Source organism: Pantherophis guttatus, chromosome 6, assembly GCF_059756535.1.
Source record: "Pantherophis guttatus breed Tessera chromosome 6, ASM5975653v1, whole genome shotgun sequence".
NCBI lineage: Eukaryota > Metazoa > Chordata > Lepidosauria > Squamata > Colubridae > Pantherophis > Pantherophis guttatus.
The window spans coordinates 8500827-8517426 of NC_142068.1; the positions used below are offsets into that span (position 1 = coordinate 8500827).

The 16600-nt window shown below is 45.0% G+C and overlaps 1 protein-coding gene across 2 annotated transcripts; it reads left to right on the top strand.

Annotated features, from left to right (window-relative positions):
* The first annotated feature begins 906 nt into the window (after positions 1–906).
* On the top strand, positions 907–14494 carry THPO (thrombopoietin). Of its 2 annotated transcripts, none has more exons than XM_034441965.2 (5): positions 907–1096; positions 3658–3785; positions 5817–5903; positions 7682–7846; positions 13091–14494. In XM_034441965.2, exons 1-5 carry the CDS (start codon positions 1084–1086, stop codon positions 13271–13273), a joined length of 576 nt encoding a protein of 191 aa, XP_034297856.2. In that variant the 5' UTR covers positions 907–1083; the 3' UTR covers positions 13274–14494. The 2 variants fall into 2 exon arrangements, with proteins under 2 accessions (XP_034297856.2, XP_087728606.1); XM_087872480.1 differs by having other exon boundaries at positions 944–1061; positions 13091–13352.
* Positions 14495–16600: the final 2106 nt, after the last annotated feature.

Sequence of the window (16600 nt, forward strand, 5' to 3'; positions counted from 1 at the left end):
GGCGGGCTTGGCCTAATCTTTTCCCTCTTTTTAATATGTAAATTTTAATCTGCTTTTAAATTATTGGGGTGTTTTAATTTGTCTGGGCCAAAATGGTTTAATTCGATTTTATCTGTTTTTTTAATTTTTTCTATCTATGTATTTTATTGTTTGGCTGTTCACCGCCCTGAGTCCTTCGGGAGTAGGGCGGTATATAAATCAAATAAACTAAACTAAACTAACTAAACTCAGGGTCACCTGAGTAAGTGCCCCTGGTTCCTGTAGCCTGCAATATTTCCCCCCTTCATTCCTACTCCCAACACCTTTTGAATGGTGTGGGAGAAGGAACGGGTTCCCAGAGGAAAAAACTGCGGACCGCAGGAACCAGGAGCAACCTGGATGAAAAAAAGGAAAAAAGAAAGTCCAGTTGCCTCCTGGAAAAGCATCTTTGGGACCTTAAAGTTTGCTTTTTAAGACACTTTTGGTTTTTTCTGTTCCAGATAGTCTGGATTTGGTAGATCCCAATCAGAGGCAGCAAAGTCAAGATCCAGCTTTGGGGACATCCATCAGTGACACCCATGTCCCATAGGACTAGGAGGGGCAGTGCCGGGCACCCCAAATCTCTCTGCCTTTCTTTCTCCAGGGCCCTGGGTGGGGGTGGGGGGCTGCATAGGGTGCCTCAAAGCCCTGAGGTTGGAGCGTGTTTGCAAGATCCCTGCGCATGGCTTCTCGTGGCTCCGTAGCCTGTGCTGCCTTCCTCCATCAGCTCTGAGCCAAGACGGAAATATCTGGAAGTGAGAAGTTTTCCTGACGGCCGGCCGTGTTCTCTTCTCTAGTGCCTTGGCCCAGAGGTCATCAGCACCACCAGTAGCAGCAACACAACAGGAAGCGACGCAACCCTGACTTGGAAAGCTGGAATTGCGTAGCAAAAGTGCCTGGCAAGAGAAGCCAGCAACCTCTGGGCTCTCCCGTCCGTGCGCTGCCCTGCTGCAGCCTCACTGGGTTGCGTGATCAAGCGTGGTCTTCAATGGATGCCGGGCAGGAGCTGGAGAGCAGCTGTTGTCCCCCAGCGGAGCGAGGAGGTGACCAGATGGACAGGGGGGCATGGAGTTGAACCGTGAGTGCCAGCCTGGCAGGAGAGGGCAGGGCAGGACACCCCGAAGTCAGGGATCTTTGGTGCTCTCTGAACATGGTTGTTTTGTGGCAGGCGTTGTTTCAGTGGCACTGATGAGGTTACCTAGTTTGGGTAATGGAAGGTCTGCAGTGGCAAAGAAATTCTGGGCGAAGGTTAAAAAGTGGAAATAATTCAGAATTCAATCAAGGGAGAGATCCTGAGCAATTTCTACTAGGGATTTCCTACCAAGGAAATACATTATATAATATTACATATCCTGACAGCAGCCCACATCGTCTATGCACAAAATTGGAAGAAGGAAAACCCACCGTCAGAAGAAGATGTAATTAGAACAAATTTTAGAATGTGCAGAGATGGACAAATTAACCAAAAGAACTCAAGGAGAAAGAGGATACAGAATATTACGAAGTGGTGGTGTAGATGGTATGAATGGTTGGAGAAGAGGAAAAATGAGGAAGAGGAATAAAGGAGGGAGGAAAAAAGGTTGAAGATCAAGGTACAATGCAGACGAAAGAAAGAAAGATGGAAAACAATTGTCGAATAAGACGAAGTTAAAATATGTGTAAATAGAAGTAAACAGCAAGAAAGGATCGCTTCGAAATAGCTGTAGGAAAAAGTGATAGGTATTATAAATGTTGTGGGTTTGTGTCTTGTTTTAATGTATTCAAAATAAAAAACTTAAAAAATAAAAGAAAGAAAGGTCTGCAAGGAAAGCACCAAGGATCTCTCGTTTTCAACCCCGGGCCACAAATATTCTCCTTGATTGACACCAAAATGAATTAGGGAAGGAGAGAAGGACAGGAGCCCAAATGGAAGGACTAGAATGGGCTGTTTCTTGGAAAACGTAGCATGCGAGGGGAAAGGCACTCTGCACATGAGCTGAGGCTAGGTGGCAACAACCTAGGATGAGGTCTGGGGAAGAATACCCTCCCCCACCACCAAGACTGCAATTACTGCAGGTTCGAATCTCACCAGGCTCAAGGTTGACTCAGCCTTCCATCCTTTCTAAGGTAGGTTAAATGAGGACCCAGTTTGTGGGGGCAATAAGCTGACTTTGTATAAATATACAAAAGGATGAAGGCTATTGCTTAACGCATTGTAAGCCGCCCTGAGTCTCCGGAGAAGGGCGGCATATAAATCAAATAAAAAAAAAAAAAAAAGACTGAATGTTAACTCTTTATAGGAAGTTTCCAAATGAGGAGGGATTCTGTCTAGAATTTAGAGATAATTAGGTTTGGGGTTAGAATTAGGAATCTGCAATTCAGCTTGGCTAAAGATGGGATCCTGTTAATGAAGCCACCTCAGCTGGGGATGATGGAGGTTGAAGTCCAACTGCTTTGCAGGGGTTTCAGCGGGAGGGTGGTCAAAAAACATCAAGACAGAGGCCTCAACGATATACTAGTCCTCAATTTATGACCACAATTGAGCCTGGAATTTCTGTTGCTAAGCGAGACAGGATTTTTGCCCCCCCCATTTTTACGACCTTTCTTGACACGGGTGTGAAGTGAATCTTCGCCGTCGTTAAATTAATAATGCGGCCGTTAAGTGAATCTGGCTTCCTCATTGACTTTGCTTGTCAGAAGGTCGCAAAAAGGGATCACCTGATCCTGGGACTGTCATAAATACGAGCCAGTTGACAAGCATTGATCACATGACCATGATGGCGATGCTCCAACGGTCGTAAGTGTGAAAACTGACCATAAGTCACTTTTTTTCAGTGCCGTTGTAACTTCGAACGGTCCCTAAAACAAATGGTTGTAAGTTGAGGACTACCTGTATTAGAAGCTCTTCCTGTTTTCTCGTATGCAGAGAAACCACAGGCAAAGCTTTGGTTGTATTGTTGTTGTGGCCGCCATTTTATTTATTTATTTATTTTATTTATTATTGAATTTCTATACCGCCCTTCTCCCTGAGGACTCAGGGCGGTGTACAGCCAAAATTAAAAAACATGCAGGACAAATATTAAAAAACAATTAAAAGATATATAAATATATAAATTTGGCCCAATTAAAACTCATTACCAATTAAAACATTTAAAACATTTAAAAACAATTAAAAATTTCATCTTAAGTCAGCTTTTTGACTTTTTTGACCACTTCCTGAATGATCAAGGAGATTTTTGTGGCCTTGCCTCCCAAACTACAGTATCCATTATCCCAGGCTGAGTGAAGAGCCACGAGGATTACGAAACTGGAAACCAAACTGCCTTTTTGGGTTTGAAACTAGATGCATCTGACTCAGCAAGGAGCAAAATTTAAGACTAGACGTTTGGAAGAGCGCGGATTGAATTCCTGCGAAATGAAATGATATTGTATTTAAAATATAGGGCTCTGGCTTTACGTTCACATTTGACGGGGTAGGAGGGCGGATTCCCTCTCACATCCTTTTGCATGTGAATATACAATGTAAGCTTTTGTCTGGTTGCATCGGTAGATTTTAGCTACTTGTGGAATCGGGCAAGCATTTCCATTTTGTGAGAGTGCCCATCATCAAAACTCTAACAGAAGATAGTCAGTGAGTCCTTCTCTGGTTGTCTCCTCCAGGGCTGCTGGTCTTTGTTGTATTCCTGTTCCAGATGAGACTCTCGGGGATGTGGCCCACGGAGCTTGTATGTGACAGGCGACTGATCCAGAAATACGTGGCTGAAGCTGTGGAAATGGAGGAAACGTTGGTGAGAAAACACCTGTTGGTCTGTCCAAGCTGCACTGAGTTCGAGGAGAACTAGTTCCTTCTTAGCCTGTTTCAGATTTATTTATTATTTTATTTTATTTTATTTTATTTTATTTTATTTTATTTTATTTTATTTTATTTTATTTTAATTTTATTATTTTATTTCTATACCGCCCTTCTCCCCAAGGACTCAGGGCGGTGTACAGCGTAATTAAAAACACAAAGACAGACAGAATTTAAAAATAATTAAAATTATTAAATAATAGGCCCAATTTATAAAACCCCAAATTTAAAATCCCCTTTAAAACCAATTAAAATCTTTATATTGATAGCCCAGCCTGGCGGAACAACATGGTTTTGAGGGCACAGCGAAATACACGGAGAGCAGAGATTTTACGAATTTCTGGGGGCAGTTCATGCTTTGGGGGGCATAATATCAGAATTGGGAGGGACCCCGGAGGTCTTCTAGTCCAACCCCCTGCTTAGGCAGGCCATCCTATACCAGGGGTATCAAACTGAAGGCCCACAGGGTGCATAGATCTGGCCTGCGGGGCCGCCATGGAAACAGCGAAAGACTGGCCCGCAGTGCCTCTGCCAGTGAAAAAGGAGCTCGCGGGGGAGAGGGGGGCCACGTGTTCCGTTTTTGACCACTCCTAGCTCCGTTTTTGCTGGCAGAGGGCTAGCAAAAGAAAGTCAAAACAAAAAAACAAGAGGAGAAATGTTTTCCCCTTTTGCATTTGAGCGTGCAAGAAGGGACAGGAAAGGAGAAAGGGAAAGAGGAAAGAAAAAGAAAAAGAAGGGAAGATGGGAAGAGAGCAAGGAAGGAAAAGATAAGGAAAGAGGGGAAGGAAGAAAAAAGGAGAAGGAAGAAGGAAGGAAAAAAGGAAGAAAAGGAAGGGAAGGGAAGGGCCTCCTGGGCTCCGTTTTCATTGATAAGAGGGCTGCAGGAGGCCGTCACGGCCAAAAACAGAGCCTCAATGAGTGACATCGAGCTTGTCACGCCCACCCTGGCCACGTCCCCCCCTCCGAGGTCAAACACAATCCTGATGCGACCCTCAATGAAATCGAGTTTGATACGCCTGCCGTATACCATCCTGGACAAATGGTTGTCCAATCTCTTCTTTAAAAATCTCCAATGATGGAGCAGCCACAACTTCTGGAGGCCAGTTGTTCCACTGGTTAATTGTTGTCACTTCTTAGTTTCCAACTGTTATTTCTTGTCCTGCCTTCACGTTCCTTGGAGAAGAGGTTGACCCTCCATTCTTCTCTGTGACAGCTCCTCAAATATTGGAGCCCTGATGTCACGTCACCCCTAGTTCTTCTCTTCATTAGACTAGACGTTCATACTTCTGTTGGAAGAAATATCCTTCCGGGTTCAGTTCCAAGTGGGGGAAAAAGACACTGGATTCATGGAAGTTGCATGGAAAGAAGGTTTATGGTGAACAGGATCACATGGCTTGAGATCCTGGGCAGAAAAAATGGGCAGAGATGCTGAGAGTGCCTGGGTTTTATATCCTCTGTTGGGCTTTGAATTTGAGCTTGCATTCTGATTGGTTGTCAGACTCCCATGGGGCCGTGCACCCAGGGGTAACTTTGTAGGTTGTCTTTTGAGTGAGTCCCAGGCTTGGTTGACTCTTGCTAGGTGATGATGATGTAATAAAAGGGCTTTGGGCAATTCCTACTATGGCTCTGCCTGAAGGAAGTAGATCTTTGTTATGTAGAATAGACTGGCCCAGGCCTTCATGGCCCATTGACAAAGGTGGGGAGCTGAGTTTCTGCCTCCCTTTTAGGGGAAATATTCTGCCCTTTTAATATTTCCTAAAATACCTCATTTTCCTAGGAGAGGGGTGGGTGCTAACTTCCTACACTTCCAATAACTGTTCATTGTACAATTTAGTCCCCATAATAATATTGGCATTTCTAAGAAGAATATTCCCGTTTCTGTTTCCTGGAAAGGATGTCAATGAAAGGCAGAAGTGAAAGTTAGCCAGCCTCGAGTTGATTTTCTTCTGTTTTTGTCCTGTCTTTGCAGAGCCAATGCGAAGAACTTCCTTTGCTTCTGGAACCTGTGCATTTACCCTTGGTGGGGCTGAGCCTCAGGGTGTGGAAAACAAAGACGGTGAGTATTGTAGGCTGTATGGATGTCATGGTTCTTTGGGCTTCACTGTCTGGGCCGCAAAGGTGTTTTTCCAACAGGCAAACTGCCTTTTTTTGTTTTTTTTTGTTTTCCTTGAAAACATTTCACTTCTCATCCAAGAAGCTTCTTCAGTTCTGATGGAATGGTGGGAGTGAAAGGATTTATATCCTTTGCACTCATCTGTTTGTTAGCTCTCTGAGGGCGAAAAATGGGCCTACCGGAAGTCCGGAAATGGGCCATTTCCTAAGGTGACCAACTTTTTTACAATGAGAAGGAGGACATGTGCATGTGTGCCGTGTCGTGTTTTGGTAAGAAGTAAACAAAGCCACTTGTGCGCGGCTCACTCTCTCAAAACAATTCTCCTGTGCGGAGCGCATGCGTCTCATAATCGCGTCTCGCCGCACTGTACCGAGCCTTGATGAATCGTCACGTCACAGACAAATACGTCACATCACACTCAACGGATCGGATCGGCATCGATCGAATATAGAGATTTACAGATAGTCTTCAAATATCGAAAAGGAGGACATGTAGGAGGACACTTTTCAAGAGAGGACAGAATTTACAAAAGAAGGACTGTCTTCCCTAAAGGAGGATGATAGATCACCTTATATTTCCGGCAGAGAGATGGCCATCTGGGAGCGATGAGCGGACTCCAGAGCCTCCAGAGTCGGACCTCAGCAATGCAGAGGAACAGGGGGAGCCTGTTCCCGGTGCGCGCATACACAGAGCTGCCAGAAGGCAAGAACAGTTAAAACAAAAGGGACGACTCAGGAGTAGGGCTTGGAGATGATTTTTCCTCCCATAAGACATAAAAGAGGAGCAAAGGGACATGAGCCTTTGCAGGAAGCAACGTTGTTAATTCTGTGCAGTTTAAAGCCTGAAGCTCTGTTTGATTCTGGACTCCGTGTGGCTTTGCCAATTAGGTCTTTGGCAGCGTGTCAAGGGAGATAAAGGTGGGTGATTATCAGCCTTATCCCGAAGGACTCTTTACAACTATTTGGGACTCATCTGTGAATGAACAGAATTCGCAGCTGTTAAAAATAAAACAGGTTTTTGGGACTACTCGTGTGTTTTACTACTCAGGAGGCCTAGGTCAGAACATAAAGTTGCCAGGTTGGGAAACAGAAGTACGTGTACACAACTGTAATGGGAAGAAGAAATAACCTTGAGGAACAGTAGGAAAAGTTCTAATGAAGATAACCTTCAGGTAAAAGAAGTTTGAGTCCGGGACAGAATGGTAATCTGACTAAACAGCTGAGAAGAGACCTTCCCTAGTTCTCATAAGGATAAAGGGTGAAGGAGTGAAGATGCATTCAGACTTACAAGCTTTATAACTTATAATAAAAGTAACATTAGCATGCATAACTTTGGTTACCTAGTCTGGTCTACCTTGGAGGGTAACGACGAGTGTGGTAGTTAAGCATGACATTTGACTATAGTTTATAGGGATTACTGATTATTTTTGGGGGCTGAAATTCTGCAATATAAAACAAGGAGGCTAATGGCACTGCAGCTAAAATGATGAGAGTGTTACCCCTTAAATTTTAAGAAAAAAACCCAATTCTGGTCCCACCCTAGTAAATACAGCAGTGTTTCTCATCTTGACACCTTTTAAGAGGTGTGGACTTCAACTCCCAGAATTCCCCAGCCAGCAAGGCTGGCTGGGGAATTCTGGGAGTTGAAGTCCACACCTCTTAAATTTGCTAAGGTTGAAATACAGTGTCCTCGAGATGGCAAAATTACTGATTCTATTTCAGAATGAAGTCAAGACGCAGGAAATTCACCAAGTGTTGGTCAAACTGATGGATGGCATAGCCGCGGCCCAGCGATCGATGAACGAGACCTGCATCCTGGTACGTCTTCAGCGGCTTTATGAGAAGGTCAACTTCTTCCTTCTGCACTTAAGAAACTTCCAAGGGCAGGTGAGCCAATCCCAGAATTTGTGGGGGTGGGGTGGGGGGGTCTCTGAAGAAGCCACAGCATCATGCGAAGTCTCTGAACTGAGAAAGATGTAATTCTATATGGATTTAGAGCAGGGATGTCAAACTGGATTTCATTGAGGGCCGCATCAGGGTTGTGTTTGACCTCGGGGGTGGGGGGTGGGAGATGGGCGTGGCTGTGGTAGGCATGGCCAGCTCGACGTCACTTGTATCGGCGGGGGGGGGGGCACCTGTGGTGGCTAAGTGCTAAGGCAGGACTTCCCTTAGCCCAGGGGTCTGCAACCTTAAATACTCAAAAGAGCCATTTGGACCCGTTTCCCTCAGAAAAGAAAACACCGGGAGCCACAAAACCTGGGTGGGTGTGGCCAACTCAATGTCACTCACTCCCACCGGTCACAGGACCCCTCCCCCTAGCCACACCTACCCAGCCGATCATTAGGGCAGAGAACCAGTTGCTATAAAACACCGGGAACCACAAAATCCTTTTGACATATCTCTCTCCCCACTTTCTCTCCCTCTCTCTCTTTATCTCTCTATGTCTCTCTCTCCCCCACCCTCACTCTGTATCTGTTTCTGCCCTGGCCGCTTCTCCATCCCCTGCCGTTGCCCTTACCTTCTCAGGCCAGGTGAGGAGTGACTGGGAGGGGCGGGCGAGGGGCGGGGCCAGCCAGTGGTGGGATCACCTGATAGGGAGTCACAGCAGACGGCCCAAAAAGCTGCATGTGGCTCTGGAGCCGCAGGTTGCTGACCCCTGCCTTAGACCCTCCCTCCCTCTCATTACCCGGTGGTCTTCCGGGTGCGATTCAAGGTGTTAGTCATCACCTTTAAAGCGCTCCATGGCTTAGGACCTGGGTACCTACGAGACCGTCTTTTGCCACCAATAGCCTCCCACCGACCAGTTCGTTCTCACAGGGAGGGACTACTCAGGGTACCGTCAGTCAAATTATGCCGAATGGCGACTCCCAGGGGGAGGGCCTTCTCTGTGAGGGCTCCAACCCTTTGGAATGAACTGCCCCCGGAGATACGGAATATCCCTGATCTACGTGCTTTCCGCCATGCCCTCAAGACCCTGATGTTCCAACAGGCGGGGCTAAACATACGAACATGTGAATGTTTTTAAAATCTTATCTAATTTTAGGTTCTATTTAATTTTTTATTTTATTTTATTTTAATTTGATTTATATGCCGCCCTTCTCCGAAGACTCAGGGCGGCTTACAATGTGCTCAGCAATAGCCTTCATCCTTTTGTATATTTATACAAAGTCAGCTTATTGCCCCCACAACTGGGTCCTCACTATGGGGCCAAACTATGTTATAATAATAATTTTAATTAGCAATTTTATGATGTTTGTGTATCTATATTTTTCTTGACTATACACCGCCTTGAGTCCTACGGGAGAAAGGCGGTATAGAAATATAATAATAAATAAATAAATAAATTATAATCTTCCTTTCCTTTCCTTTCCCTTCCTTCTCTTCCCTTCCTTTTCTTCTTTTTCCTTCCCCCTTCATTCTCCTTTCTTCTTCCTTCCCCTCTTTATTTTTCCTTCCTTCCTCTCTTCCCATCTTTTTCTTTGTCTTTCCTCTTTGCCTTTCTCCTTTCCTGTCCCTTCTTGCATGCTCAAATGCAAAAGGGGAAACATTTCTCCTCTTTTCTTTTTAGTTTCTTTTGCTAGCCCTCTGCCAGCAAAAACGGAGCTCGGGGTGCGTGTGTGCACACACGGCCCTCCTAAACTCCATTTTTGCTGGCAGAGGCACCGAGGCACCCACAAGCCGGATCCGGCCCACGGACCTTGAGTTTCACACCCCTGATTTAGAGGATGTAGAGAATTATGGAAAGCGAAAACACGGAGTCATCGGTGTTCCGATAAATGCATGAATAGTGGCATCTGGCTAAAATAAACCATGCCTGAAAGTAAATTGGATAGCGGCTAATGAGTTAACATTGAACAGGAAGAATGCGTGACATCTCCCAAACTGTTTAATGATAGAACGAATGGAGATGAAAGGGAAGAAAGTCACAGACAGATGAAAGAGATTCTGGAGAAGAGAAACGTTCGTAAGGTGTGAAGGGTTGATATATATACAGTATACTGTAGTAATGGTGGACATTTGTTGGCACTAAAAGATAATGGGGAGGCAGTGAATGCTCTTGGTATAAACATAGGATACGACAAGAATTTGAGCAAATCTTGGATGCTTTTCTCACCATCAAAAGCACCTTATCAGCTCCCTGAAGCTGGGCTGTTTTAGAAGTGTACAGTACAGTAGCGGCTAAAATTGTGGAAACCTTTTGGGTTTTGAATTTTTGAGGGTTGATGGCTAATAACACAACTTTGTTTGGAGTTTCAAAATAATCATTTTCCACTGCTGGAATGGCCTGGGAATAGCCCAGACCTTAACCCAATTGTAAACCTATGGAGCCGACTAAAGAAATGTGTTAGTTAGAAGCGACCCAGCAATAAAACCCAGTTAATAGAAGCGATCATTCAATCTTGGTTTTTAGAACAGCTGCAGAACTAAAAGACTTGGTTCACTCCATGGGAAGACATTGTAAGGCCCTAAGATTACCCAATTAAATATTAACTGATATGGTGATAATTTTTGTATATCTCATTTTTTCTGTTTCACTTTTCTTCTTTATACTGTAACTGCTACTCTAATAGCAAATCCGTCATAAGTGTATTGCATTACATTCTTGATTAAATTATCTTTCCGTTGATATATAATTGTATGGTACTACTCCAAAAAAAAGTGGTGTTATTAGCTAGTTTTAGAAAATATCACATTTCCACAATTTTAGCCACTACTATATTTTCTTTTCCTAGACTACTTTTGCATTCACAAAGTAGTCCTTGTTTGAATGATCGGCACTGGCAACTCGTCACTAAATGATGCAGCAAATGCATACTTTATTTATTTATTTATATTTATGTCATGTTTATGGAGTGTATATTGGAGGTGGTGACCCTTTGAGAGCTGTAGGCAACATAATTTCATTTTAATGTATGTTGATTGGTACATTCAAAATGACAATAAAGTTATTCGAAGTCAGTTATTAAGGTATCACATAACATACGATGGATTTATGACCTCGTTTCTAGTCGGTCATTAAGCAAATCACCCATGGTCATTAAATGAACCATCATGGGATTGAGATTTGCAGTGACTTTTTTTCTGCAGTCATGATCTTGGTTACCAAACAGGGCAGTCATTAAGTGAGAACTACTTGCATTTATTGTGTTTATATGTTGCTGGATTCAGAAACTGTTCCCTGTTGGCACAGTGACAACTCATAACCTGGCTATTGAACGTATCTAATTTTCACTAACCCATCAGGGTCCGGTTTGGGCAATGCAGTTGGTTAAAATGCAGATTGTTTAAAATGCTGGTTGTATAGTTATAATGGGTGTGTAACTGCATTGCAATGTTTGCCCTAAAAAAAAGGGTAAAGGTTCCCCTTGCACATATGAGCTAGTCGTTCCCGACTCTAGGGGGCGGTGCTCATCTCCCTTTCAAAGCCGAAGAGCCAGCGCTGTCCGAAGACGTCTCCATGGTCATGTGGCTGGCATGACTCAACGCCAAAGGCGCACGGAACGCTGTTCCCTTCCCACCAAAAGTGGTTCCCTATTTTTCTACTTGCATTTTTTACCTGCTTTCGAACTGCTAGGTTGGCAGAAGCTGGGACAAATCATGGGAGCTCATCCCGTTATGCGGCACTAGGGACTCGAACCGCTGAACTGCCGACCTTTCGATCAACAAGCCCATCGTCTTCACCACTGAGCCACCATATCCCTCTATGTTTGCCCTACAACTGGCTTAACATTTATAAGCAACCATGATATTCACAAATGAAGGCAAATATATATGTCCCAGGATAATGTTGCAGGATCCAATCTGGGTCGGTCACCGGAATTAGTAGTTTAATCTTCCGAGTTTTCGGACTCATGCTGGAGCCCATCCTCAGGGAACTACTCCCTAGCAGTGTGTGCTGTTGTGTGTGTGGTATTTATAGTGCCTGTTGTAAGTGGCTTTTTAGATGTTGATTGGGGTGTGTTGATGATGGGCTTTTAAGTCATTAGCTTTTGTTTGTTTGTACTGCCCAGCCCTTCCCTTCTAAGTACTTGATAGGTTGGTAGTAAATCAGCATCCCTATTGACTGATGATGGACCTGTTTCCCAGGCTTCTATCACTTCCCTGGCTGTTTTTGGACCTGCTCGTCCAACAATCTTGGTAGGGCTGCAAAATTGAATGTATGTCCTTGTTCATGATATTCTTTCCTACCCTCAACTGCTACTACAGGTGGTACCCTCGACCAGTGGTGGGATTCAAATAATTTAACAATGCCCTAATGACCAGCTGGGTAAGCGTGGCTTGGTGGTCATATGACCGTGTGGGCATGGCCAACTCAACATTACTCTCATCGATGGGCGCTTCGCCTTAGCTGTTACAATGTAATAAGGGTTAACCAGAGAGGCAGTTTCTGTAAGCAGGGCAATAAAGATTAGGCTAGAAACACCACCAGAATGTTTCCTTCCTGCCTTCCTTACAGGATTAGTCCTGTAAAGTGGGGGATGGGGTGGGGGTTAACAACCGGTTCTCCCGAATAGGTGCGAATTGGCTGAATCCCATCACTGCCCTCAACTCACGGCCACAATTCAGTCTAAAATTTCCATTGCCAAGCAAGACAATTCTTCAGTGAGTTTTGCCCCCTTTTTAACCACCTTTCTTGCCACGGTGGTTAAGTGAATGCAGTTGTTCGGTTAGTATAAGAACTGAAATGAACGGTCATAAGACACTCTTTCCGGCGCCGTTGTTAACTTTCTAAATGGTCACTAAACGAATGGGACTACCTGTAGCGTTTTCCAAACTTGGCTACTTTAAAAGATGGGTGAACCCTAGCATGCTGGCTGAGGAATTCTGGGAGTTGAAGTCCTTAAAAGTTTCCACGTTTGGAAAAATTGCTAAGAGCAATGGCCTAGCTAACTTCCTTCAAGAATTTGCTCCAAAAGCGGTCAAGAGCAGAGGTGGGCAACTGTGGCCTTTTACAACCTGTGGACTTCAACTCCCAGAATTCCTGAGACAGCTAAGCTGTCTCAGGAATTCTGGGAGTTGAAGTCCACAGGTTGTAAAAGGGCCACAGTTGCCCACCTCTGGTCAAGAGCACCTTCTAACTGCGTGAAGTTTGCTTAACAGGCAGTTGACTGGTTTCTTCTCTTGCCCTAGGAACACAGCGTAACTACACAGCCAGAAAACGTCCCCAAACTGATTTCGACGAGGAATCTTAGGACGATCTTCTGGACCTACGTACAGCTTTTGCAAGGAAAATTGAACTTCTTGTTCTATGACCTCCGGAAAGACTCTTGTGCTGAGGAGGACCATCCACCTGGAGTTGCCTTTCCTCCTTAGCACACCTTGGTCACATCTAGCGGGCACTGAATCATCCTGCAGGTGGGCTGGCAAGAGACATCTACAAGTGGAAGCGGGGGGGGGAAAAAAAAGGCATCGCTGGGGTGGAAGAACAGGGCTGACCAAGCCCTCAATGTGGGGAGGGCTGGTGCTAAAAGGTGGGGGAGAAAAAGGAAGAGGGGGCGTTGTGTTAACCCTGGAGATCCCAACTCTGCATTTCGTACCCAGCTTGCTTCAGCTGCCTGCAAAAAAAACCCCCAAACTCGAGGCTTATAGAGTTGGGCAAAAGTCTGGCTCTACATCCTCCCCCCAAAAAAGGAACCCAAGCCTCACCATCTTTCTCGTGTGACCCCGGTCGGCGTTCTCCTGGAATAAGCAGCTCCGATGAACTCTACGGAAACTCGGCGGAAAAGATGAGGACATTCAACTCAACTTGCTCGATCGATTCTGGGCCATCGAGTCAGAATCGGCGGAGCTGTGCTGACTTAGGCTCACGAACTCTTTCCTGCAAAAGCCCACTCCCCGTTCGCTCCTCTTTTGTTTCCTATGGGAGGGGCCAATCATCTCCAAGGTGTGGCGTTACTTCCAAGTCGACCCTGCTTTCTTAGTTGTTCTTGTTTTCCGGCAGTTCTGTGCATGCGCACACTGGGAACGGGATCCAGCTGTTCCTCTGTCTCACTGCTGTCTAGCTCCCTCTCTGCCTCCGATGCAGAGCTCTCGTCCGAGCTCTCCCCAGCCCCCAGGACTGGCCCATGTTCCTCGGAGCGACCCCATTGCTCTCCATAACTTATCTTGTGTAAACCCAACTTCTTCATAATGGAGGTGGTTATCTTATTAATTAGTCATTAAGGACAAAGAAGATATTCTGAGCTTTGCAATAGAGACTCTACACGGCCCCCTTAAATATTTTTTTTGCAGCCATGACCTAGGATTTAACCGTTTCTTAGTGGGAATGTATATACTGGGGTTTTCTCCAAGGACCAGAATTGAAACCTAGAGTAGGGCTCCACAACCCCTGGCTCACTATTGGGCCGCACGAGAGGCTGGCCGGTACATGCATGCACGCAACCGGTGGGCTAGTTCTCCCCCCTACACCCCGCTGGGCCACCAAGGATGGAGACCGCTGACCTAGAACATCTCCTGGCATGCTACTAAGCCCAGATAAATTCCAGATTTACTTTCCTGTCTGTGGACCCCGTTTTAATAAACTGTCTATGAATACCACGTCTAGGCAATGCCATTTGGAGGGATCGACGGATTTGAGAAATCGGCAAAATGTTTGCTTGGATGTCCTCACTTTATATCAAGAAGCTGCGGGAGGTGGGGGGGGGTGGCGGAAGAAAAGAGCAGCCGAGCGTTTTCTGATTAAGGTAGGGCTCTCTAAAATTGGCAACTTTTAAGACTGGTGGACTTCAATTCTCAGAATTCCCTAGCCACTATGGCTGGCTGGGGAATTCTGGAAGTTGAAGTCCACCAGTCTTAAATGTTTCCAAGCTTGGAGAGCCTTGGATTAAGGAACCATGGCTTATTCGGGTAATTTGGGGCAAGGTATCCAAAACTGCTCCAGTTGTCTTCCTCTACTGTAAAGCTGTGCTTGGAACTCTAAGTACCGTATTTTTCGGAGTATAAGACGCACCGGACTATAAGACGCACCTACCTTTTTTTGGTGAGGAAAACAAGAAGAAATCTGCCTCTGCCTCCCAGCAATTTTGCCTCCTTTCAGCACACAGCAAACAGCCTGCTTTACTTTCAGTTTCGTTTTCAGCATAGCTTGATTAGCACAAGAAAAAAAAATCTGCTCCCAGCAATTTACCTCCTTGCAGCAAGCAGCAGAGCCCACGCAAGACAGCTGAGTCGGGAGGCTGATCCAATCAACTTCTGCTAATTAGGCTGTGCTGAAGCTGAAAGGGAGCTGTTTCTTCTTGCTGCTTTCTGCAAGGAGGTAAACTGCTGGGAGGCAGAGGCCAAAGGGTGGGGGCCAGTGGGTGGGCGGGACTACATTTGGTGTATAAAACGCACCTAAATTTTCACCCCCTTTTAGGAGGAAAAAGGTGAGTCTTATACTCCAAAAAATACGGTAAATCAGGATGGAAAGTAAATACAATTCAGCTACAGGTGGTTCTAATTTATAATTCTGACATCCCAACCAGGTATCAACAGGAACTCTACAAGGAAGGAATGAAACCTGCTAACTATTGCCATTACATGATTATGTAATTCATTACAGGAATAATGACCTTATTCAGTTTTTTTTAAAAAAAAATAACTATGATGGGATATATATTCAACTAGCACAACAAGACCTGGTAGGATAAATGGGGTACTGAGCTCTTATCGCTGCTTTGGCCAGTCATACATATTGGAAAAAGCTTTGGGAGAATTATAGGCTTGTGTTGTCAAGCTTAGTCCTTTTCTTGCTTATGTACAAAGATCATAAACCAGCTTTCTGTACAGGTAGTCCTTGACTTATGACCGATTGCTTAGCGACCGTTTGAAGTTCCAACAGACCTCCAAAATGGGATCAATCAGAATAGAGCTGGAAGGGACCTTGGAGGTCTTCTAGTCCAGTCCCCTGCTCAAGCAGGAGACCGTATACCATTTCAGACAGGTGGCTGTCCACTCTCTTCTTAAAAACCTCCAGTGATGAAGCATCTACAACTTCTGAAGGCAAGCTATTCCACTGATTAATTGTCCTCACTGTTAGGAAGTTTCTCCTTAATCCCAGGTTGCTTCTCTCCTTGATTAGTTTCCATCCATTGTTTCTTGTCCTGCCCTGTGGTACTTTGAAGAAAAAGTTGAGCCCCTCTTCTTTGTGGCAGCCTCTCAAATACTGAAATCATTATATCATTATAATGGGATCAACGACATGAATTCAATGTTCTGATGCCCAGATGCACTCCCAGGGTCACATTACCACATTATGGGTACTCGGCAAGTAGCCTGCATTTACGTTTGCAGCTCCCCACAATCATAGACTATGATTTACAACATAATTTTTTTTGGCCAGAAACTGGTATTTACTGAAAAAAATCCATCCCCTAGCAAACAATGGGTTCACTTAACAACTGTGGCATTCACTGAATGACCGCCACAAAAATGTTGTAAAATCAGGCATGGCCATATGATGATGCACTCTTTGGACCATCATTGACTTAGGACCAAAATTGGGGGCTCAGTCGTAAGTTGAGGATTACCTTGGTACTACAGTGGTTTAAAGCACCCTGTTATTAACACAGCTGCCTGCAATTTACTGCTGGTTCGAATCTCTCCAAGGCTCAAGGTTGACTCAGCCTTCCATCCTTTCTAAGGTAGGTGAAATGAGGACCC

Excerpts from the sequence above, each read along its gene's own strand:
- THPO (XM_087872480.1), top strand. The coding sequence starts at position 1,007 with ATGGATGCCGGGCAGGAGCTGGAGAGCAGCTGTTGTCCCCCAGCGGAG. Across the intron at positions 1,062-3,657 it reads TCCCCCAGCGGAGCGAGGAG|GGCTGCTGGTCTTTGTTGTA; the intron begins GTGACCAGATGG and ends TGTCTCCTCCAG. Across the intron at positions 3,786-5,816 it reads TGGAAATGGAGGAAACGTTG|AGCCAATGCGAAGAACTTCC; the intron begins GTGAGAAAACAC and ends CTGTCTTTGCAG.